Source organism: Carica papaya, chromosome 8 (assembly GCF_054855325.1).
Source record: "Carica papaya isolate Zhongbai chromosome 8, ASM5485532v1, whole genome shotgun sequence".
NCBI classification, from domain to species: Eukaryota; Viridiplantae; Streptophyta; class Magnoliopsida; order Brassicales; family Caricaceae; genus Carica; species Carica papaya.
The window spans coordinates 32,203,321-32,228,136 of record NC_142316.1 but is presented as its reverse complement, the minus strand read 5'-3'; the positions used below and the strand labels follow the sequence as shown (position 1 = coordinate 32,228,136).

Here is a 24,816-nt window from a genome sequence, read left to right as displayed (position 1 = left end):
TTTATAAATTATAAATTATAAATTTAAATATTACACATAAAATTTGTTATTTATGAATTTATCATAATTATAAATTTAATTTATTAATAAATCAGTTTAATTACAATCATGAAACTGAATTAAATTTTAATAATTTTATTATATTTTTAAATAAAATAAATATTTTATAATAATTAATTTTTTTAATGAGATAATCGTAATAAATTAAAAGTTCAATGTAAACATTTAATTCATTACCAAAAAAAAAAAAAACAAAGAATTAAACTTCAATCACTTATATTTTAATCCAAACATAAAATAAAAGTTGAATTGTTTTAGTAAGTTTCTTTTAAAAGTAATTTTAAGAAGGTGAAAAATACATGCTATACTTTTAAATTTTTTTAAAGATTCACTTAAATATAATTTTAAATTAACAATATGTTCATAAAATAATTAAATAATAAAATCTATATTATAAACATATATATTTTATTAATTTTTTTATAATTTATTTTTATCTAAATGAATAAATATTTTATTTTCTTTATGTAATTAAAAATTATCTGTCTTAAATTATTTAAAAAATCATCCTACTTTAAACTTGATTCCTTAACAATTTCAAATAAGTTACTAAATATACTTATAAAATTAGTTATTAAGTAAACATTTTGTAGAATGGTTATACAAATTTCTTTTATTAATGAAACACTTACAAATAATTTAAATATATATTTTTAGTTATTCCACGTAAAAAAAAAAAAACATTTAATTAGGATTAATAGTAATTGTTTACTTATAACATATAATATCATTAATTACATCATCTATATCATTATTAATAAATAAATAAATAAGTTTAGATTAAATATTAGAATGATTACCTCATTAGTATGATTCATTATTCTATTTATACTTATTAAAATCAAATCACACTAAAGAATTAATCACTCTTTAACTTAAATTATAAATTCGAATATATCATTTTATACAATATTATAATTGGTATATATATAATAAAATTAATTAATATTTATTTATTTACTCAAAAAATTGTATTAAATGAAAACAACTAAGTTACAAATCTTTAATGTGGGAATGGCAAGTTCAATTAAGCAATCTTTTATTTCTAAAGTATTCTTTTTTATGGTTCTACAAAATATTCTATACGTGGAAATCGGTGATATATACACTAAAGTTGCCGTTAAAGAAGAACCGCCGTCTATAATGGTGAAAACGGTCCCCCCTTCATGCATGTGTTTTCGGTACCCAATCATACATTCATCGCCTCTCATTTATTTCACCGATTAGATTCAGTCATTTTTCATCTTTTTTTTTTTTAAAAAAAAACTTTTGAAATCTTTAGATAATCTATTTCAATAATTTCTAAGAGATTATAAATTCCAATCAAGGTTTGTATTCTGATTAAGAGAATAATTTTGACAAATAAATTGTGTTATTTCCTTTTTAAATAAACACTAATACATATTCTATATGGAAGTGAGAAAATTATGAAAATTATTAAATCAGTCGTCATCCTGTTCAATTATGAAAAGCACGGACAGATGAAACAGGGGAACCAAACAGGAGAAAATCGAAGTGCCATGCAAGATGAGACCATGAAGAAAACAAGAAGGAACATGAAAATTAAAGGGAAAAAAAAAAAAAGAGGTAATATAAATACCTTTTAAGTCATGACGCATGCAAGCGGCTCCACGCAGAGAAAGCAGAAGAAGCAGATGACGAGAAGAAATCATCGTTATCCTTTTTCCCTCTGTTTTACTGTGCGAAGGCTTAATTAATTGCAAAGCCGCTAACATTTTTCGCCACAGCAAGTATAATGCATTTACAACTATTATTTCCAGAAACAAAACCTCTACACTTAATGTTATATATATATAAAAAGAACTCACCGAATATGAGGGCATCTACACAAGAACCACGAAGAAGTTGGAGTAGAGATTCGCTGGAGATGCCGATTCTCCGGAGAGACTGCTTATTTGCTCGTGTGTGATTGGGAGAGAGAATGACTGAGAAGGAAAGAGAGATCAGAGTACTACGGATTTGAATGACGGCTAGTAGCGACAGAGAAAGAAAGGCGCTAAAATTAAAATTCCGCTTCCACATCCCGCCTGTCTGTATATGCCACGGTGTCCCATTTTATTTATTTATTTATATATTTTTTGCCATTTTAATACATTGTGGTTATTTGCATTTTATATTACTTTTTATTATAATTTCTAGAATTATTTTTATTTAAAAATATATCTAAACTATATTAAGAAAAAAAACTAAAATATACTTGCACAAAGATATTAACCATCTTCAGCTTGGAAGATTATTATTCTAGTTTTGTATTATTGAGTATTTTAATATTTTTATTAATATATTTAAATTTCAAAAATAATATATAAAAGTTAGTCATGAGAGAGGATAATCACTTTTATCATATACACATTTGATTATTAGATAATTGCAGATAAAAGAATTTACAAGTAAGAAACAGATAAAGAAAAGGTGACTTTGAATTATTGTCTGAAAAAATTATATACAGGTAGATTTTCAATAAGTAAAGCTTTCCTTTTGACTTGGGAATGAGGTGAGAAAGAACACATTACATATATATATATATATATATAGAACACAGCAGAGCACATGGTCATCAGGGGCAGACTGATTACCAGTGATCCTTACACGAGCATTGACCATTTACAAAATGATGAAACCCTGATGAATCCCTCACAAAGATATCTCTCCTGGTGACAATCGAGACATATTTCAAGAATGTATGACAGTCTCCGCAAATGAGGATGTTCTTCATTATCCGAACTGGTTCTCTTGTACTCGTCATCAGAAGACCATAGGTTGCAGCTAATTTTGCACTGTGATAGAACAAGAAATTCTTCTTTTGATGCTCCTCTACTTCTTGCAGAACAAAGCTTGTGTCTGGAACATATCCAGCTTTTAGACATTCTAGTATTAGTATGTCTAATCCGCTATAGATGTCTTTCTCCTGTGGATGGGATTTATCCCTAGTGTAAAATGAATGCACCTTGTTTCGATGAATTATCCAACTTCGAGCTGGATGCTTCCGAAACCCTTTTTCTCTCATAACCTGTCTGACAACTTCAGAATAGTGCCATCTTCCAGATGCAGAATAGAGGTTTGATACAAGTATATATGTAGAAGGATCTTGTGGCTCCAAAGCAAGTATATGCTTCGCAACCCTCTTTCCAATGGTTATGTTTAAGTGAATTCGACAGCCATCAAGCAAAGCTCTCAAAACAGAAGCATCAGGCTTAAAAGGCATCTTCCTGATAATTTCTTCAGCTTCATCAAGAAGACCCCAGTGCCCTAAAACACCCACTAAAGAGGCATAATGCTCCAAAGTAGGGTCAATTCCATAATTATTTTTCATTGAGTGAAACAGCTTAAGACAGCTAGCAACCAAATTCGACTCTGTGTGTCTATATGCGGAAATAACTAAGGCAAAAGATACAGCATCAGACTTAATTTCTAATTCCTTCATCCTTGACCAGATGACCAAGGCCTCATCACCCTGCCTGTGAACTAGATGTCCAGCAATTAAACTATTCCATGAAACAATGTCCTGTTTGGGCATAATATTGAAAGCCTTAATTGCATTATCGATGTTGCAACACTTGGAATACATGCTAATCACGGAATTCCCAACGCCTACATCAGATAGAAGTCCAGCTTTAAGAGCATAGCAATGAATTTGCTCCCCCATCTCATGAAACCCCAAAGTTCCACAGACAGAAAGTATTGAAGTCACAGAAACTTCATCCACAATCATGTTCCCTTCTGCCTGACAGTGATGGAAAAGAGAAAGTGCATCATCTGGTAAACCATTGCGAGCATATCCACTTACCATTGATGTACAGATAATCGAGTTGTTCCAATCAGATGGCCACCTGCAAAAGATCCTTTCGGCATCTGACATCCTGCCACACTTTGTACACATGTCCAGCAATGCTGCTTCAATTCGAGCATTTGATCCAAAACCAAACTTCATACAGAATCCATGGATCTGCTCACTTATGCTGCTCTCCATAAGCAATCCGCAAGCACGGACAACACTGGTCAAAGTGAAGTCCGTTAACTCTAAACCATTTTCCACCATATTAACAAATAAATCCAATGATTTCAAGCCTTCTCCATTTCGACAAAACCCTGCCAAAAGAGCATTATAAGAAACACAATTCTTCTCGGGCATCTTCTCAAATATCTCCACTGCCATGTCCAGTAAGCCAAACTCCATATAAGCTGTAACCATCTCTGTCCAAGTAATAACGTCTTTCACCTGCATCCTCTCAAACAACGTCACCACATCTTTCACCTTGCCACATTCGGAATAGAACCCTATAAGTGCATTGTTCACACTCAAATTGGCCTCTAACCCGATTCTAATAGCATGTGCATGAACTTCTTGGCCTTTCATGAAAGAATTGGTGCCGGCACATGCAGTTAAAAGGGCGGAAAGAGTAAAACAATCAAGCCTAAACCCAATATTTCGTTGCATATCCTGAAACAAATCAAAAGCTGCCGCATGCATAGACTCCTTGACTACACTTGATAAAACTGTATTCCAGGATGTAATATCTCTTTGAGGCATTTCATCAAACACGCTAAAGACATGGTCCAAATACCCACAAAATTTACTGTACAGACCCATTAGTGCATTTGCAACGAAAACACTTTCTACAAAACCCATTTTGATCACTAAGCTATGAACTTGCAGACCTAATTCCAGATGCAAAATCCTTATACAAGCAGTTAAAAGAGCAACAAAACTATACTCGTTAGGCTCAATACCTGCACTCCTCATTCTAAAGAATAGATTAATGGCTTCAACCTCTCGATTAGACTTAGCAAAACCCGAAATCAATGCAGTGTAAGACACGATATTGGGACAGGAAAGGCTCAAGAAAACCCTGTAAGCATCACGAACAAGACCAAGCTTGAGGTAAGCAGAAATGAGAGCGTTACCCAGGCGGGTATCTTCAACCTGGAGCTTGAGAAAGCAAGCATGCACAGCTCTCGCAAGCTCAGTGTCCAGGTACTGAACAGAGAGGTGAAGTAAAGAAAACAACCCATCAATGGGAGCGGGAGAGAAGAGGGAGGTGGAGGGTTCATTGAGAGCTGTATCTTCCACAGGTAAGACGGAAGTTTGGGAATCAGAGATGGAAGGGTACAGGGAGAGCAGAAGCGGTTTGCTGGAGGAGAAGAGATGATGGTGGTAGCGGTGGGGTCTGGGCTTGGAGATAGAGAGGGGATGTGTAGAAAAGAAAAGTGGAGATAAGGGTAGCGGCGGCGACAGTTTCGGAGGGAGGTGACGGCGGAGGAGACGGCGGAGGGGTTGGGGTTGGATATTGGTAGACATTAATTAACCATAGCTTATCCAGCATAACTGCTCTGCCTACCGATATAAACGTCTGTTAGATTTGCGCCGTCTATTTAGAAAATAAATTATGGGAAATCAGCTTTTTTTATTAAGTAAATTTTGCATTTATTAATATTCTAATTATTTCTTAAAACTAGATATTTAAGTTTCTAATAAAACAAATTTTTTTGATCTAATTCGAAATTATAAAAAATGAGTTTGTGATATAATTTGGTAAAATGTGGCTAACGGAAAAATAAAAAAATTATAGAAATAATAATTAAGTTGTAAATTATAATTTAAATTACTAGAAATATAGAATCAACCGTATAGATAGGCCAAATAGATTCAAAGGTCGGACAGATAGCTGGGTTGTCTCCTTCGCTAGACACGAAAATGAGATAGAACTGCGATTCGTCCGATGATCGCTTCTATTCCATGGATCAACCTCGCAAGCATCAGGTAACCTTTTCGTCTGTAATTTGTTCTTCTCTTTGATCCATCAATAACAGTTCTTGTAGCTTTTTCATCTTCCTCGTTGCTTGATTTGAGTTGCCGAATGGTGCTAATCAGCATCTGTTTCGTCAAATTCTAATCGCCCAGTCGGTTTTCATATCTCGGTCATGTTAGTTTCTCAAGAAAACAAGAATTTTCCCACTGCCCATGGACGAAGTTTCGTCTATGTAATTTTCCTGGGAACCTGAAAATTATGAAAAAAAAAAACAAAAATTAGTCAACCCTTGTTTAATTGTTCTTGATGGAAATTCTTGTTGGTGATGGGTTGATTAGGTATCCTTGAGGGGAGCAAGCGCTAAGGAGATTTCGAGGGATGCCCTACTTGAGAAGGTTTCCCATGAAAGAGAGCTGCGCAGTTATGCGAGACGAGCTAATGCAGCCGTACTGTTTATTCAAGTAAATTTCTTTATGACATTTTTGAGTTCATTTGGTGATAAGGAATGTTACGTGAAAAGGAAAAGCTTCAACTGAATCCTTCGAACTGTTACTTGTTATGTTTCTTCATAAAATGTTTGAAACTGATTGATATCTGCTCCAGCACTGGAAAAATAACTTGGTTTCTCTTCATTCCAGAGAGTCTGGAGACGCCACAGTATGACAAAGAAGACGGCTCTGCAGCTTAAGGAAGTGTGGGAAAACTCATTGAGTAATCATGCAGATTTAATGACTAGAGATTGGGTTTCAAGCCGCCTTTTGAGGCCATTTCTCTTCTTTATCAGTTGCTTATCTGTTCGGAATCGTAATATTCAAAATGGAGATGTCAAATGTATGCAGGATTGCTTCAAGATTCTGTTGGAAAGCATGAATTCTACTGGTATGCCATTGGGATTTCAATATTGTGTAATTGCAGCTCTATTTCTCAATTCAGTTATGGGCTTGTGGCACCATGGTGTTACTTTTTCTTGTACTATTTGATTTGTGAACTCCCATCTCTTCCAATATCAGTGTCAAAGGAAGCACTCCATTTAATTGGGGTTCTTAGTTCTATTTTGCTCAGTCATTTTTATACTCTGAATATAAATATCAAATCTATGGCAAGTTAAATGTCCTTTAAATGCTATTTTAAATGCTCTATTGAGGTTCCTAAGCTTGATATAAACTTAACAATGTACCACAGAGTTTGATAGTCCAAGATCTTGTCTTCCTAATTCCTAAATGATAGTCCTCTTTCAAATAATCTAGTTGTAACCTGAGTTGTATAAGTAGTTGGAATTTTTTCTATCTCCATCTTTACACTAAAGTGTGAAGATATCTTTTCATTCTCTTGCAGATCTAAATACATACAGGTTTCTGTCCCTCTAGTTGGTCAATTGGAATTGATTAAATTTTGAAAGAGTAGCAACCTGTTGCCTTTTGGGCTCTGAGGGCTTTATCTTTTATGATCAAAACCATCTGATATTTTTCTTTGTTGGGAAGTATACAAGGAGGAAGCTGTGAGCTTTTGGACTTCTCAAAATCCTGCTTAATGTTATCTGGGATCTTGAAATTCTCAAATTCTGGCTTGATGTTATCTGTTTTACCTGTCAATAACTAAACCAGTAGCTTTTTCTAATTTCATCTTTTTGAAACCTTTTCATATGTTCACTGTGAATTTTTGAAGACAGCTACGTGGACCATAAGTTGGTACATGTTTTCTGGAACCACAGATTGCTATGCATAGGAATAATGATGGTATAAAGTTTAGAAGAACCAAGAATTAAACGAAGAAAGAAACCAAGTTATGGAAATGAAGTTATGAAAAGAGCAAGATGGCCTCCGGTTGCTTGTGATTTTATAGTTGTCCTTGTATCTGTCTCATTGATCCCCTTGATTATTCATTTATTCTGCACTTTCCTTCAAAGTATGTTCCCTACATATAGTTTTAGTCACTCACCTAACTTTTCCTTTTAGCTTTCTTGTCTTTAATGTTTTTTCAAACGTTTATGCTGTCAATAACTGATATTCTGTCGCTTATTTGATGGCTAGATTCAAGGAGGAACTTCTGCTCATTGGCAGTTGGTACACTTGAAGAGAGAAGAACATGGACTTATCAAGCACAGAAACTGATTTCTCTCTGTTTCTTTATCCTTGCGGAGTGTGCTGCATCACATGGAAGGAGTCAAGATTTCTTTGTACTCACCTCTCTCGCATTGCGTCTTGTTGTCATCTTAACTGATCTGAAAGGCTGGAGAAGTATTACTGAGAACAATTTTCAGGATGCAGATGTTGCAGTAAAGAATTTAGTTCAGTTTCTGGGGACTCGCAGAAGTGGTCTTTTCGTAGCTACTAGAAAATACATAAACAAATTGAATGTTCCTTTTTCCTCGAAGATAAACAGTGTCAACCAGACCGATTATACGTTCCTGATTACTACTACTGCAATTACTTTAGCTCTCCGTCCATTTCACATGAAGTATGTTAATTCAACTGGCACTTTTGAGTTGGACATATGCCATGCTTCTGAGCAGTACTGGTCACATGTGCTTACTATTCCTTGGCTTACTCAACGTGTACCACCTGCTCTGCTACCTGCCTTGAAACACAACAGTGTTCTGTCATCTTGTTTCCAGATTTTACTGGTAAATTTGTTTTCTATATATAAATTTCTTTAAAAGAGCATCATAATTTCAACTAAAACATGATGGAAGCGTTTCTGCTAGCTTGAACCCATGCCTTAAGTGGTATTACGAGCCATTCTGGAAGAGCTGTTGATTCAGAAATTTCTAATCTTCATTTATCTGGTATTTCATCCATTTTAGGTTTTATTAATCTCTAAGTCTATTAATAACTCCTATCTGAATACTTGTTAATAACTTGGAAGTTGTAACTATAAATATTTAAAACAATAACAAATTGACCGCAACTAATACGTTTTGAAGGTAAAGGCGGCCTCGTAAGGTTGAATTGTTTATTTGAAACAGTGGTGCTCAACCAGATTATCACTAACAATTTGTTACAGTGGAAACCTATTAGTCTTTACCTTCTAATATGTATTTCATGTGCTATCGCAGTTATGATATTAGTCACCTAGTTCTCCATTGTGATGTGGCGGGGCTGCTATGGAACTCTTTTCTCTCTTTGGAGAACCTTGAGTTTCATTGGGAGGTGCGGATATCTTTAGGATGCGGGTGTTGTGTAACACAATGCAAAGATTTTTAAACAGCCCGTTCAGTCCCCATGTTACCTTTGGGATAGAGCAGTGTTTTATCTTCCCTGTGAGCTAAGGCACATGGGTATCTTGGGGAGTCTCTTTGTTCATCCTATAAAGAGACTAAGCAGCTTTATCGTTTCTAGCTTTTCTTTTTCTCGGAGAATATTTTATCCCTCAATTTGCATGTCCTTCCTTTCCAATAAATTGACAATATATTGTATGAACAATAGCTTTTTTCCTCCCTCTGATGATTAATATATATAAATATATATATATGTATGTATAAGAAGTCAAAAGAAATGAACAATATATTTATTTGTGTTAACACCATATTTTATCCTACTTCCAAAAGATATGAAAAATATATGCTTATCATGTTACATGTGATTGCAGCTGTGCTTGTAACTAATTGATAATCATACATGTGCCTGCAGCTATTATGTATTTTTTAGCTTGATGTTTAAACAATTACTTGAATGAAAGTTATTGCAGTAGCTTTCTATTTTAGCTGGAGGTGATGTCCTTATCAAGTCACATGTTTTCTGGTATAATCTGATAAGTCCAGCTGGGAAAATGATGGCTTATATTAGAAATTTCCTTCTTTGAAGTGGTTTTAGCATTTCAGAAGGAATGTTATTTTACACAATCTTCTGTTTTTTATTTGGTCTTTTTTATAGAAAAACCGGCTATTTCATGAATTTTGTTATTTGACTATGGTGTTTTCCTTGTGGACTTACAAGTCTCACATTTGGTAATTAAACGAGATCAATCTGGGACTTCTTCTATTTATGAATGAAATTGCTCCTGTCGTGGATATTTTCATATGCGTTGTTTTCAAAATTGTTTGATATCACAGTGTTTGTTTGTATACAAACTGCATGTATTCTGTTCAGAATTGATAGTAACTCAACTTATTAAAATCCTAATTTTTATTTGGACTTTCTTAGATAATTGTATGATTCCAAACATGTGGGGGACTGATTAAACTATGGCAGGTAATGGCAGATTTCGAGGGATAAAATCTTGATGGAGATTTCAGATATGGATCGCTTGGGAAATCAGTGTTCCTCCATGGTGATTCCTCCAGTTGGATGGGCTCTTGCTAACATTATATGCCTGGTTACAGGAAGTGAGAGTGATTCTTCGGGTTTCAACCAAGATCTAGACTGTGCATCCTATGTCCACGTTGTGATAACTCTTGCAGAGAACTTCTTACCTTGGATTGACAATGTTGGTTGCAAAGATCATTGCAATTTTGACATTTCAGCAGAGCCCACTGGTACTATTTTTCATGAGGATGAAACTATATGCAAGTCCCTGAAGATGTCATACATGGACTTACTTAGACCTGTCTGTCAGCAGTGGCATCTTGCAAAGCTTTTAGCAACTTCTAGAGAGGTCGCTTCTGCTCATGGGGATAAAACTCTGTCAACAAACAACCCAAATTACTTATGGAAGTTGGAATTACTTGATATTACTTATTTCTATTCGCAAATGCTTAGAATATTCAAAGAATTGAATCCTGCGGCTGGGCAATTGCCTATTCTTAACATGCTAGCTTTTACTCCTGGATATCTTGTGTCTATATGGGGAGTTCTGGAAAGTTCTCTTTTCCCTGGAAATGGTCATTATGCTGAAGATACTTGTCGAGGTAAAGGTAAAGTTTCAGGGGATTCAAAAGATGGATTTTCTGAGAAAAAACAAAAAGATGCTAGTAAAGATGGTGTGAACAAATGGGTCAATGTGTTGCATAAATTTACTGGTAAATCACAAGCAGGTAGTGGTCACATAGATTTGGTCGAGGGCCAACCTGGGACCAGTGAGGTCAGTGAGGATTCTTCTGATGTTTGGGACATAGAAACTCTGAGGCGTGGTCCTCAAGGCATTTCAAAAGAAATGTCTTACCTGCTTCATCTCTTTTGTGCCACCTATTCACACTTGCTGTTAGTTCTTGATGACATTGAGTTTTATGAAAAACAGGTAAATTATTTACAAGTTTACTGACATATTCATAGTGGTAGGGTGATATTTACCTGGCACTTCTGACATGGTTAGGTTCCCTTTGTGCTGGAGCAACAACGAAGAATTGCATCAATGCTTAATACGCTAGTTTACAATGGCTTGTCTCACAGCTTGGATCAAGAAAATAAGCCTCTTATGGATTATGCAATCAGATGTTTGCATCTAATGTATGAAAGAGATTGCAGGCACCCATTTTGCCCCCCTTTATTGTGGCTTTCACCTGGTAGGAGGAGTCGACCCTCAATTGCACTAGCCGCTAGAGCTCATGAATTTTTATCAGCTAATATGAGAACAAATGATACCTTGCATGTTCCAAGCATTGGTTCTGTTATTACGACTACTCAACATGTATTCCCATTTGAGGAAAGGTAAGCATAATGTCCTGGCCTGCTGTCATGGCTCCACATATTTCTGGTTCAAGTTGTATGCTCAAGTCCAGGCTTCTCAAGTTGCAATAGGGGAAATAAAAAACTAATGGCATTGGCAAGTAACTTGCATGTCTGGATGCCTTTATGGTTAAGAACAATATATTGTATATCTAGCCTTTGCAAATCCATGTGTCTTTATGTATCCTGTTTTCGTGCATGTGAAAGAATCCATATTTTGTGCGTATTGTTATATGTATGTGAAGAAAATTGAGAGAAAATATTCTTCCTTTATTTGATGAATGATTTCCACACATATATATACAAGTCTACTACCCTAACAACCTAACAAATTCTGGAGAGAAACCTAACAAAATTCTATTTCTAAGGACAAATTTGTTGTAACAAATTTGTTGGTGATTCCCTCCATTTACAGCACATAACAGCTGTAAATGGTTCCTTCATTTACAGCACATAACAACTATAAATGGTTCTTCCATTTACAGCACATAACAGTTGTAAATAACCATTTTTAATCCTAATTTATTCTTCTAATTATTATATTTTCTACACTCCCCCTCAATGTAGTTTATGTATATGTTGAGTAAACCTAAATTGGATATTATGTCATCAAAGGTTCTCTTCGGAAGAGTTTTAGTTAGAATATCTACGATTTGTTGATTTGTTGAAATATGCATCAGAGTTATAGTCCCATCTTCTAATTTTTCTCTAATGAAATGACGATCAATCTTCACATGTTTAGTTTTATCGTAATGTATTGGATTTTTGGCCTTACTAATTGTTGATTGGTTGTCGCACCATACTTTCATAGGCATATTGTTGAGAACTTTTAATTCTTCAAGTATTCTCTTCAACCATACACCTTTACAAATACCATGAGCAAGCGCTCTAAATTCAGATTTTGCACTGCTGCGAGACACAACAGACTGTTTCTTGCTTCTCCAAGTAACCAGGTTACCCCAAATATAGGTATAATATCCTGATGTAGATCTCCTATTGTTTGTAGAACCTGCCCAATCCGCATCCGTGTAAATTTCAATACCCCTTCTATCTGTTTTTTGAAAGAATAAATCTTGTCCTGGAGTTTTCTTGAGATATCTCAGAATCCGATACACAGCATTCATATGACCTTCTGTTAGCTGATGCATGAACTGACTTACTGTACTTACTGCAAAACTGATGTCTGGTCTTGTGTGAGCCAAGTAAATAAGTTTCTCAACAAGTTTTTGGTATCTCCCTTTGTCAACCATTTTATTACTGATTCTGGATCCAAGTTTGATGACTGAGTCCATAGGGGTGTCAGCAGGCTTGCTTCCTAGCATCCCAGTCTCCTTTAGGAGATCTAGAATGTACTTTCGTTGAGAAACTGAAATCCCCTTTTTTGATCTAGCTACTTCCATACCGAGGAAGTATTTTAGTGTTTCAAGATCTTTTATTTCAAATTCTTTGGACAAGAATTCTTTAAGTTTCTGAATCTCCTCAAGGTGATCTCCTGTAAGAATGATATCATCAACATATACAATCAAAATAGCCTTTTTACCTGATATGCAATGTTTGACGAACAATGTATGGTCGGATTGACATTGTTCATATCCTTTATGTTTTACAGTTCTTGTGAATCTGTCAAACCATGCTCTTGGAGATTGTTTTAGGCCATAGAGTGATTTCTTCAATTTATACACTTTCTGAGAGTTGTCAGTTAATTTGAACCCTGGTGGTATATTCATATACACTTCTTCCAAATCGCCATTAAGGAATGCATTCTTTACATTTAATTGATACAGTGGTCAGTCAAGGTTAGATGCAAGTGAGAGGAGTACCCGAATAGTATTGTGCTTGGCAACTGGTGCAAACATCTCTTGATAATTTATACCATATGATTGTGTATAGCCTTTGGCTACCAGGTGGACCTTAAGACTGTTCACACTCCCATCTGGATTATATTTGGTTGTAAAAACCCATTTGCATCCCACTTGACGCTTTCCTGGAGGAAGATCAGTTAGTTCCCATGTCTCATTCTTTTCAAGTGCCTTGATCTCATCTAGGACAGCTAACTTTCATTTTGGAATTTCCAAGGCTTCATGTATTGTTCTGAGTTCAGGTGAACTGCTGTCTATCATGCTCATAAAATCATGATGTTCCGAGGATAATTTGTCCAATGAAACATAGTCCTGTATAGGATGTTTGGTGCATGTTCGAGTGCTCTTCCTCAAAGCAATAGGAATATCAGAATCAACGGAATCAAGAGTTAGGACAAAGATTACGTTACCTGGATCAGTGGGGAATTCATGGCAGTGCTTGGATGATTCGGGTACTTTTTCTTTGTTCCTTCTTGTATAGACACATAACTCACTCGTTGCAGGTAATGTGGTTTCTATAACAGGTTTTGGTTCTGATTTATTTTGTGTGGTTTTGGGTTCAATCTCCAAGGAAGGTTTGTTTGGTGATAGATTTTGTGGGTAGAGAGGTGGTACACACACATCCCACAACTGATATTCCTGAGTGAATGTCTCCCCCTGAATATCAGTGGTGGGATAAAATGGTTGACTTTTAAAAAGGTGACGTCCATGGTATTATAAAATTGGTGGGTTTCCGGAACTAGACATTTGTATCCTTTTTGATTTGCTGAGTACTCAACAAAAATACACTTTATTGCTCTTGGGTCTAATTTTTCACGAAGATGTTTATGAATGTGGATATATGCTAAACAACCAAATAATTTAAGTGGCAAAGTATTTAAGATGTAAGAATCAGGAAAGAGTTTTGAGAGAATAGTGTATGATGATTGAAACTGTAGAATACGAGAGGGCATCCGATTAATCAAATAGGTAGCTATAAGGACAGCCTCTCCCCAAAGATATTTTGGTACATGTGTGGTGAACATGAGAGATCTAACAACCTCAAGAATATGTCTGTTTTTTCTTTCGGCTATGCTGTTTTGCTGTGGAGTATGAACGCAGGAGGTTTGATGAATAATATCATGTTCAGTAAAGTATTTTTCAAGAGTATTTTCAAAATATTCACAACTATTGTCGGATTTCAATACTTGGATGGTAGCATGAAATTGGGTTCGAATCATTGTATGAAATTTTTTAAATAGGGATCCCACTTCAGATTTTTCCTTCATGAGAAATATCAAAGTAATTCTTGTATGGTCATCAATAAAAGATACAAACCGCCTAGTTCGGAAACGTTGGAAACCCTAGAAGGGCCCCAAACATTATTGTGAATTAATGCAAATGGTTTAAATGGTTTATATGGTAGACTATGGAATGAACTTCGAATATGTTTAGAAAATTGACAAACTTCACATTGTAATGAAACTGGATCTTTTCCTTTAAATAGTAGTGGAAATATTCTTTTTAAGTACATGAAGTTTGGATGTCCTAGTTTATAGTGCCACAATATAATATCATGATCATTATTTTTGGAAATAGGAACAGAATTTTCACATACTGCATTGTGAGCTTATCTTTTAGGGGTGTTGACTTGAAGCAAATATAATCCCGAGCTCATCCTAGCACTGCCAATCGTCCTCCCCGAGTCCAAATCCTGTAAATTACACATATTAGAAACAAATTTCGCAGCACATTTTAAATCTTCACATAACTTGCTGACAGACAACAAATTACAATCCAAATTCGGAACATGGAGAACTGAACAGAGAGTCAAATTTGGAGACAAATTTACAGAGCCCATTCCTGCCACTTTTGAGAGAGAACCATCTGCAATTCTGATTGAAATATTTTCTTCACATCTTCTGTAATTTTGGAACATTGAGAAATCACCACTCATATGATCAGATGCTCAAGAGTCTACCACCCACACCTGTCTTTTTTCTAAAAGAGCAGATAAACCTTGAATATTACCTTTGTGTGCCACAGAGGCATTGACCGAGTGAGATTTCTTGGACAAGATTTGTTGGAGGGTTTCCAACTGTTCAGGGGTAAATGGGTCTTTTCCCATCTCATCAAAAATTACTTCCTCAGCCGTTACGTAATTTCCTCGAAGCTTGCTGGAGGTCTCTGCTTTCGACATTTTCCACTCACCCGAAGGTGGTTTACAGTCACTTGGCTTGTCATGAAGCTTCCAGCAACGTTCCCGAGTGTGCCCTAGCTTCTGATAGTGGTCGCACCAGGGCCTTGTCTTCTTCGTTCGACTGTCAATCACTTGGGTTGTGAGAGCTGAAGAATTTTCAGTCTGGTGAGGTTGGTCATTCTCTCCTATCATGATCTTCCGACGACTCTCCTTGCGTCGAACCTCAGAAAAAACTTCTCGAAAACTCGGCAAGGGTTTGGTGCTCAGAACACGTTCCCGAATCGCGTCGAGATTTTTGTTTAGCCATAGCAGGAATTTGAAGACTCGCTTTTCTTCCACAAAGACTTTGAAGTTTTTCGCGTCCTCGGGGTAGTTCCAGTGACGCTCTTCGAAGGCGTCCATCTGCTGCCAATTTCGACTAAAAATACTGTGATACTGGGTAACATTGAGTTCTCCTTGTCGAAGGTCATGAAGAGTTGACTCGATTTCGAATATTGCAGAGGTATTTTGCTTGCTGGAGTAGAGTTCCTGTACTGCCTTCCAAATTTCATGAGCAGTTTCGTAGAGAAGGAAATTTTCTCCGATTTCAGGAGTCATTGAGGTAATGAGGCAGGACATGACCATACTGTCTTCGATCTCCCAGGTTTGTGCATTTGCATCGGACGTTGGAGGAGGCATGAGCTCGCCAGTGAGGTGCCCATAATGCCCCCTTCCGCGGATGAAGAGACGGACAGACGACGACGACCATTAAAGGAAGTTGCTGCCATCGAGTTTATGTCCTGTGATACAGGATGGTGGTAGTTCACTCACAGCTCTGGTTGTTGCTGTGTGATGATAAGAACCAGATGAAACTTCTGGTGGAGAGGATGGAAGCTCACCCGAGGCCATTTTTGATTACGGCTCAGCAGGGTTTGATATCAATTTCTTTTTGGATCAGGTTTTGCTCTGATACCATGAAGAAAATTGAGAGAAAATATTCTTCCTTTATTTGATGAATGATTTTCACACATATATATACAAGTCTACTACCCTAACAACCTAACAAATTCTGGAGAGAAACCTAACAAATTTCTGTTTCTAAGAATAAATTTGTTGTTGGTGATTCCCTCCATTTACAGCACATAACAGTTGAAAATAACTATTTTTAATCCTAATTTATTCTTCTAATTATTATATTTTTTACAGTATGACCATTAGAGAACACCATGTTTTGCGCTGTCCAGGTATTGTTATCTGGCAGATTTTCCCTCCTTTTCTGTTTCTGTGGGGGTAGGGAGTGGGATGGACTTGAGGGGTGTGCTTATGTATGTGTTGCAGGCATTTATAAAAATACATTTTTCTCCCTAGTTTACTATCTTATATTGAACTTTGTTCAGAATATTTATATAGTTTCTGTTCAGTGCTGTGCTTTATTTCCAAATGTTTCTTGCCATTTACCTTATAAAAGACATAACATCTACTTTTCTTTACTCCAGCTGTGCTTTTTCTTGACATGGTTTCTAATATGACAGAGTGCAAATGTTCAGAGAGTTTGTCAATATGGATAAAGCCACTCGGAAAATGGCTGGTGAAGTGACTGGACCCGGGTCACGATTGATTGAGATAGTAGTTCGTCGGGGTCATGTTGTTGAAGATGGGTTTCGACAACTAAACTCTCTTGGAGCAAGATTAAAGTCCTCCATTCATGTTTCATTTGTTAGTGAATGTGGGCTTCCAGAGGCTGGCCTTGACTACGGGGGATTATCAAAAGAGTTTTTAACTGATATATCAAAAGCAGCTTTTGCCCCCGAGTAAGTTGGCCATGTGTTTGCTACTTCTGTATATGTGCTTATCAAGAAAAAAAAAACTTAATGTATCTATTTCATTCTGTAAGGTACGGGTTATTCTCTCAAACCTCAACTTCAGACAGACTGCTTATCCCTAATTCGGCAGCAAGACATCTTGAGAATGGTATCCAGATGATTGAATTCCTTGGAAGAGTTGTTGGTAAAGCTCTGTATGAAGGAATACTACTAGATTACTCTTTTTCACATGTATTTGTACAAAAGCTGTTAGGCCGATATAGCTTTCTTGATGAACTATCAACACTTGATCCAGAACTCTACCGGAATCTTATGTATGTCAAGGTAAACCATCTTGACAACTACCACTCTGGGTGAGCGTATGCTTATGTGATTTCTGCTTATATTAGATATTCCTAGCTCTTTATTTGTTAAGTTCTTGCTAATCTTGCTAAAGAATTACTAATCAACTTGCAAGAAGAGGTGTAGCTTTGGGTTTGTTGCTAGTTACCATGTATAATAGCTATGTTCAGACTGTTTGGCTTCGTGGGAATTGATTACTTGTGCTATTAAGATTGGCTGATTACATGGTTGATCCTCAGCTTTTGAATACGATTTGAAATTAATCTTCAATCTTTAAACTCCAAATTATGGACTCGCCATTCCTATTCACTCTTAATTATTTTGACCATTTTCAATCAATCCCTTTATCAATTCAAAATGTTACTCATCTAATGAAAATCCCATTTGACTACCTTGCAAAAACTGTACAAGGTCTTATGGCTATCAGATAGCTTATATGACGTTAAAAGCGATCGAAATTTCCTTTGCTTTTCTCCCATCCCAGACTAGTGGTGCCAACCAACATGTGTCTTTGGCAGGAAAACATTCCTTCTTTGTTGTCTCACATTGTTTATCTATCAGAGAAAAGGGGGAGACATGCTTTTGGTTCTTTAATTGTGTGTAAATGACCATGGACTTGTATGTGTATGTGATTATTGCTGGTAAGATCTCAAGTGAGTATTGTCACTGAGATTTTTTTTTTTCAATTCTAATAGGTAGTGTATGTGCAGCATTTTTTTTATAAGATTTATTATGACTGCAGCATTATGATGGTGATGTCAAAGACCTTTCTCTAGATTTCACTGTTACAGAAGAATCATTTGGTAAAAGACATGTTATTGAGCTCAAACCTGGTGGCAAGGATATCTCTGTAACGAATGAAAACAAGATGCAATATATCCATGCAATGGCAGATTATAAACTCAACAGACAGGTTTTCTTTCATTTCATTTTTATTTTTTTGAAAGGTATTTTGTATTAATTAATTTGTGGAGGAGATGTAAATATATATATCATGTGGTAATTCTTTTTTCAAATACTGAATGCAGATACTACCCTTTTCAAATGCATTTTATCGAGGATTAACTGACCTGATATTTCCTTCTTGGCTGAAGTTATTTAATGCAAGCGAATTCAATCAGGTACTCCCCCTTTATTCAGAATTATGACGAACTTTTTCTTTCTCGAAGAAACCTGTTAGGAATGTCTAATTAGATTGATTCATCTTTCTCAATTGTTATGATGTTATTTAGGTGCAATGAGATAATTATGCTAATTTCAGCTACATGATTTATCTATTGGTGCGTTAAAATTGGTTCACTTTTAATCTTTTCTATATTGATTAGTTGATGAGAGTAACTTTTTTTCCCCCAAAAGAAACAGATATTGGCAAACTGAATATCTTGGTATCAGTCGCATGATAATGGATTGTGATAGACGTAATTATTTTGTATACGGGTGATACCACATTGGCACCTATATTTATAATAATACACTTCTCTTTTATTTCAAAAAAAAAATAATGGATTGTGATAGACAAAGGACGGACATGTCTTGGCTAATTAAGTTATAGCATCCCAGTAAACCTATGCTATTCATAGTTTTTTTTTCCAGATTCCTACATCAAACCTATGCTATTCATTGTTGGCTGTGAATATTTCAATCATTATTATTATTTTTTTTTCTGAATTTGCAAATATATAAAGTCCTGCTTTACCAGATTATAAATCCTGAATACATTCTTGACATGGGGCTGTTTCTTGTCTTTTCAAGTATAGCAAATGGGAGCAAACAGATGCATCTATGAAAAAGCAAATGAGAATTAATAAAACCAACCATGATGTCTTCAGGGTCTCAAATTTTGAAGTTTGTATGATGCAGTCGCACTTCCACTATTAGTCTTATTACTTTTTGAAGGTTAAACTTGATATAGAAAAGAACCTGTTGCATGTTAAGGGTCACAATAAAATAGCCTCCTATTTTAAAGGTGTTAATACAGTTACGGAGGCCTAATTGAACATATGCAAATAGAGATGCCTATATATATACTTCTCCTTAAAAGAGCAATCATGTTTTATTTGATGTGATTCAACTTCGGTGGTGCATCAAATTTTTGCTTCTTATTTTCGAATACCTACATATACATGTACCTATATATGTGTGCAATTCGTACAATTCCATGTCTCTTTTTGCAGTTACTTTCTGGTGGAAACCATGACATTGATGTTGAGGATTTAAGAAATAACACAAGGTACACTGGAGGTTATTCTGCAGGGAGTCGGACCATAAGACTCTTCTGGGAGGTATTTATCAATGCTAATGACCTAGTATTTCTCGTGTTCTGAATTTTGTTTTATACAATTGTATAGAAACTTTATTTCAAAAAAACAAATCGTATATAAGCTGTAATATAATCCATTTTTTGTGACCGTCTTTTCATTCACCAACTCCTGTATAGCAGCAGTTTACATCTAATCAACTTTCTTTTCTCTTGGAGAATATTCTTTCTTTATAATTAATATAGTTAAATTGGTCTCACTTCCCAAAAAGATTTGGTAGTTACTGGAAGAATAGGTATTTAATTAATCCTGTTGTTTGTCTTTGAGACATGGCCTCAAGGATCATATACTCCCCACCTTCGTAAGGTAGGTGAATTCACTTACTATGGTCGGGAACCTAACTTATGCAAGGCTTAGCCCTTCTAGGGAAAAAAAGAGGCCTGTGGTTTTTGTGGTATTTTTTACTTGCTCCGTCTATGTGCCTGTGTTACTTTAAACATTTGAAAACAAATTTTTGATATCTGAAACCCTCATTTTTTTTTCTCTTTTTAATTGTCTTCTCCTGATTGTGATTTGGCTCTCTTTCTGTTTGTGTGCGCAAAAGAAGAGAGACGTTCTACCTAACTTGAAATGGATATTCGCATTCATGCTTTTAATTGAAAGTAAACTTCAGCTACTGAAGCTAGTGCATATCTGTGAAGTTTGTAGCAAGATGGTATGATTTTAAGTTTACATTTTTTTGGACTCGCGAAATTTTCTGATGTTTGTGTCACATGTTATTATCAAGGAACAATCAGCATCCTTTTCCGGCATGCAAGATGTTGCCAGAGTTATTATCTTAACCACTTTGCTTTCAATTTTTCCAACAATATAATAATATTAGTTTATGCCTCGACATGCTTATTATTGTAATTGGCTTAAACGGAAATCTCTTCCTTTCTCTCCATCTCTTACTCCCTTTCTGTGCTAGTACACATAGATGCAAGAACAGAAATATGTTTTAGTTTCATCAGGATCCTGTCATTGAATGAATTGTATTTGTTGTTTTTAAATTGATCTGTCTAAGACATTATATTTTCTTAAGATATCCAAGCTTGATTGAGGCTGGGTGCTTAGGATTTATTAGCTTAAGATGTTCCTTATTTCCATTGGATTTCTTCTGATTACTTGATACAGGTTATCAAAGGATTTGAACCGAAAGAACGCTGCATGCTCCTTAAATTTGTGACAAGTTGTTCTCGAGCTCCATTACTTGGGTTCAAATACTTGCAGCCAACCTTTACTATCCATAAAGTACTTCCGCTGTTATTTGGTTAACTTTCTTATCTTCTTGTCATTAGAACCCCTATTTAATTCTTGACATGCTTTCAAAAGTTTTGATTAGTAATAAAAATTTGCTCTAGGAAAAGTCCTCTTGTTCTAGGAAGACAATCTAATTTTTTTGCACAGTAGCATATTCTAATTGAAAGGAACAAATATGCTTTAATTAAATTGTTTCAATTGAGGAAGTTCATCTTGGGTAGGTTGCATGCGATGCCCCTCTTTGGGCTGCAATTGGAGGACAGGATGTGGAGCGGCTTCCGTCTGCTTCTACTTGCTACAATACTCTGAAGGTACTGTATGGTTAATGCATAGGACAAACCTTCCAGAAAAAAGAGCCTGAAATTTTTGGAGCGTCAACATTGTTTTAATCTTGTTATTTTATATGGTTTCAGCTTCCGACATACAAACGTCCGAGCACATTAAGAGAGAAACTTCTTTACGCAATCAGTTCGAATGCAGGATTTGAACTTTCTTAAGTATTTCTCATTCAAACAGGCAGGTAAAACTTTTCTTGTTTCCAATTTTTCCCTTATAATTGAAACATGATTGTCTTTCCTTGGCTATCATTACACTAGTGTTTATGCCAAAAAACAATCACAGATACGTTGACAATACATTAATAAGCATGATATTTTCACTTTGCATCCAAGCGAAGAGAGCTTTAGAAGGGAAGCAAGTGCTTATTTGGCAGAGGCTTAGATAACTAAAAATGAAAGCATTAACAAGATTTTTTGTGCTTATAATAAAATTCTTATATTCTGTTGTATTAGTGCTTCTTTTCTTTCTTTGGACTTCTTACTATGATGTTTGAGTGGTGTTATAAAGGCTAATTGTATGAATTAAGGTGAAAATGCTACTTATAATTCACAGAAGTGAATGCTGTTTAGACTAACTAAAATGTTCTGGTTAGTATTTAGGGAAAAAAAAAGAGAAGAGTGGAGTGGACACTCAGACAAAGAGAATCTTATTGGGTTTCTAATTTTATAGAGAAGCATCACTGATTCTTTTTACGTGTATGACTGAAGGGATTCTACACATACTTCAAACCTATATATTTGTGATAAAATTTATATAAAACCGTATTTAAGAGGATAACAGGTGTGCTGACTGTGGTGGAAGTAGCTTCAAGAGATTAGACCCACTCCTTGTGCAAGTAGATTACCAGCCAAGACCTGGTTAGCTGCTTCTGAAGGATGGAATCCATCCCAAAACACATATTGTGTAGCATTGGAGCATGTACCCAAGGACCGAGCATTGCAAAGCAGGGAGGTTTCTAGTGTACCTGTTCCACAGCAAGCCCTTCTTGCTTCAAAGAAACCTATAACAAATATGATTCCACAGCAAAGGAACATAATGAGTTACTATTAAACATTCAAGACTTTCCTGTCCATTGTGCAATGCTTGTTAGATAGATGTCAGGGTGATGTTTGAATCCATGCATGCCAATAATATAGACAAGTGAAGACATTCCTCTTGTTGAAAGTTCAAAACTAATCATGAGGCTTTGTGACCATACTATGCATGTCAAACAAAATTCTTTTTTCCTATATGATTGCTGCCAGTGTGAGAAAAATTCATGGAACTTCAGAGAAATTATACTTATTTCAGAAGTAAATGTTGATTGCTTTTTGTTAGGCTCAAAACAATGTGGACTTCTTATGCATGACATTTCCAACAGGCATCTTTTCTCAGTAAGCATATTACCAGTTTCACTTGGCCTTGTGATCATATCCAAGAGAGGGTGGTAGATATCAAAGACCACGAGTTTAAGACCAGGGAGCTTGTCCACGAGACTTTGGGATGTGCTGTTCAGTATGTAGTTGAATGACATGGCATCTCGATTCAATCTTCCAACACATTGATTGCTTCCTGCGCCAAACAGGGTGATAGCTGCCGGCAAGCACCCGATTGGTGGTAGACTTGTCACTCCGATCCTTCGCATTCCCAGACCATACAGATTCTGTAATGGAAAGACAATAACATATTTTAGAGAAACCGAAGGAGAGGCAGATAAGGTTTTACATTTTGTTTCTTCCTCATTTCTTTTTTTGCATGTTAAAACAATTTACTTGAAAGCCTTTGTAAAGATGCATTGTCTGCATGCATTATGCTACCAGGTACCTTTTGTTAGGGAATTAGAATAGGTTGATTTGTTGCTAACTCTTTATTTGCTTGCTTTTTTTTTTTAATGATCTAGAGATAAAGGTGCTCTAAGACTTACTTTTATGTTTTGAAAATGAAGATACTTCATAGTTTCCTTCACTATGGTCAACTTTGCGGTGGTTTTTAAGTTCAAGTGTTCTAGATCTCGTGAGACTGTTTGTAAAGCCGTAAGTTATATACCAAGTGAAAAAGTTAAATGCATGATACTGGGATTACTCTATTGAGCAGACTGTTTGAAGGATGCAATGAAATTCAGTGAAGATATTGCAGATTATCAAGAAGATGAAAGGTACTTGAATGAAAGCAGAGTAAGATGTCATGAGAATTTCTGAAAATCGCTCGGGGGAGTAGAGCCTATTAAGAATTGGATTGATGTAGTAATTCTGAACAAAATCACTGCTTCCTGCGCTCAGAAGGTGGATTGCACCAGAGAAAATGTCATTGGCTCTTGCTCTTCCCACCAAGTCCACAACTTTATTCTGATACTCCTTGTAATAATTCAATTGGCGGGTCAAAGTGAGTGCACCCTAGGGAAGTAACCAAGAAAACGGTCAGAGTCTAGATAATAAGCATATGCATACATACATATACTTATGTATGTGATTGCATGGACATATGTTTGATTGAGAAAGATGGTTAAACCCTGTTTCATACATATAACTGGGCAGTTCTGTCATAATACCCAGAAGCTGCAGAAGCAAAGTTAACTCCAGTCAGTAGGTTCTGCCCTTTGGCTTCTTGGCTGAGGTAGGCTGGTGGATATGAAGTGAAGCCAAGGAACTCAGCTGCATAGAAAGAGAAAACAGAGCATATGAGAAATCGGCAGTGAAAAAACAAGAGGAGTTATTGAAGATTCTCACCGGTAAAGTCAGTAGCTAGCTTTCCATTGCAGAATCTTCCGGTTGGCCTATGCGTAACGAAGTCTCTTCCGTAAGGAAGGAAGTTTGCCCTGATGAGAGTAGTGAGGTGGTTGTTGTTCCCAACATCAACAACAGAGTCACCAAAGATGATCAGCGCTGGAACAAGAGGTTCCCCATTAGCCACTGAGAACCCCAGAACAAGCAGTAAACAACTTAAAATCCTAGTTGACAACTCCATTTTCTTCTTCCTCTGTTTCAACACTCCTGCACCTCCCTGGCCAGAGAGAGAGAGAGATGAAGAAAAGAGCAGAGAATGATGTGAAGTGGAGGCAGGTGGGGGAAGAATTTATGAGCATTGCTGAAAGGTGATGATCAAAAAATGACATAATAAAGTCATGGTTCCAATAAAAAAGCTGCTTGTTTCAAGGAAAAGATTCATACTTTCCACTCCATAAACATGAGACAAATTATTTTCTAAAATGGGTATACGTTAATACAATACCCATTTGACTTATTAAGGACCAAAGTTATAAATTTTGTGATACACATGATTTGGTTTCTCATTTAATAGTTATTAGTAGAATCACCAAATGAAT

General features: G+C 35.8%; 3 protein-coding genes across 10 annotated transcripts; 1 reads left to right on the top strand and 2 right to left on the bottom strand.

Moving 5' to 3' along the window:
- Positions 1–2,483: 2,483 nt before the first annotated feature.
- EMB175 (Pentatricopeptide repeat (PPR) superfamily protein) lies at positions 2,484–5,553 on the bottom strand. Its single transcript, XM_022053121.2, has one exon. The coding sequence runs from the start codon at positions 5,378–5,380 to the stop codon at positions 2,654–2,656; it is 2,727 nt and encodes a 908-aa protein (XP_021908813.2). The 5' UTR covers positions 5,381–5,553; the 3' UTR covers positions 2,484–2,653.
- Positions 5,554–5,686: 133 nt separating this feature from the next.
- On the top strand, positions 5,687–23,459 carry UPL7 (ubiquitin-protein ligase 7). 8 transcript variants are annotated; one of them, XM_022052964.2, is made up of 15 exons: positions 5,687–5,842; positions 6,170–6,292; positions 6,470–6,710; positions 7,862–8,454; positions 10,032–11,006; positions 11,082–11,416; positions 16,984–17,262; positions 17,346–17,598; positions 18,359–18,529; positions 18,645–18,737; positions 19,791–19,898; positions 21,051–21,167; positions 21,398–21,487; positions 21,590–21,692; positions 22,876–23,459. In XM_022052964.2, exons 1-14 carry the CDS (start codon positions 5,819–5,821, stop codon positions 21,671–21,673), a joined length of 3,486 nt encoding a protein of 1,161 aa, XP_021908656.1. In that variant the 5' UTR covers positions 5,687–5,818; the 3' UTR covers positions 21,674–21,692; positions 22,876–23,459. The 8 variants fall into 8 exon arrangements, with proteins under 8 accessions (XP_021908656.1, XP_088066109.1, XP_021908654.1 ...); XM_088209983.1 differs by having other exon boundaries at positions 22,833–23,459; XM_022052962.2 differs by having other exon boundaries at positions 21,590–21,696.
- On the bottom strand, positions 22,004–24,683 carry LOC110822764 (GDSL esterase/lipase At5g03810-like). Its single transcript, XM_022052965.2, has 5 exons — positions 24,221–24,683; positions 24,015–24,145; positions 23,654–23,887; positions 22,902–23,157; positions 22,004–22,515 (listed from the first exon to the last, which is right to left on the bottom strand). The coding sequence occupies exons 1-5, from the start codon at positions 24,456–24,458 to the stop codon at positions 22,322–22,324; spliced, it is 1,053 nt and encodes a 350-aa protein (XP_021908657.1). The 5' UTR covers positions 24,459–24,683; the 3' UTR covers positions 22,004–22,321.
- Positions 24,684–24,816: the final 133 nt, after the last annotated feature.

Excerpts from the sequence above, each read along its gene's own strand:
- EMB175 (XM_022053121.2), bottom strand. The coding sequence starts at position 5,380 with ATGTCTACCAATATCCAACCCCAACCCCTCCGCCGTCTCCTCCGCCGT.
- UPL7 (XM_088209980.1), top strand. The coding sequence starts at position 5,819 with ATGGATCAACCTCGCAAGCATCAG. Across the intron at positions 8,455-10,031 it reads CTTGTTTCCAGATTTTACTG|ATTTCGAGGGATAAAATCTT; the intron begins GTAAATTTGTTT and ends AGGTAATGGCAG. Across the intron at positions 21,488-21,589 it reads CTTGCTACAATACTCTGAAG|CTTCCGACATACAAACGTCC; the intron begins GTACTGTATGGT and ends ATATGGTTTCAG.
- LOC110822764 (XM_022052965.2), bottom strand. The coding sequence starts at position 24,458 with ATGGAGTTGTCAACTAGGATTTTAAGTTGTTTACTGCTTGTTCTGGGG. Across the intron at positions 23,158-23,653 it reads CTTACTCTGCTTTCATTCAA|AATCTGTATGGTCTGGGAAT; the intron begins GTACCTTTCATC and ends TTTCCATTACAG. Across the intron at positions 22,516-22,901 it reads CACAAGGCCAAGTGAAACTG|GTTTCTTTGAAGCAAGAAGG; the intron begins GTAATATGCTTA and ends TATTTGTTATAG.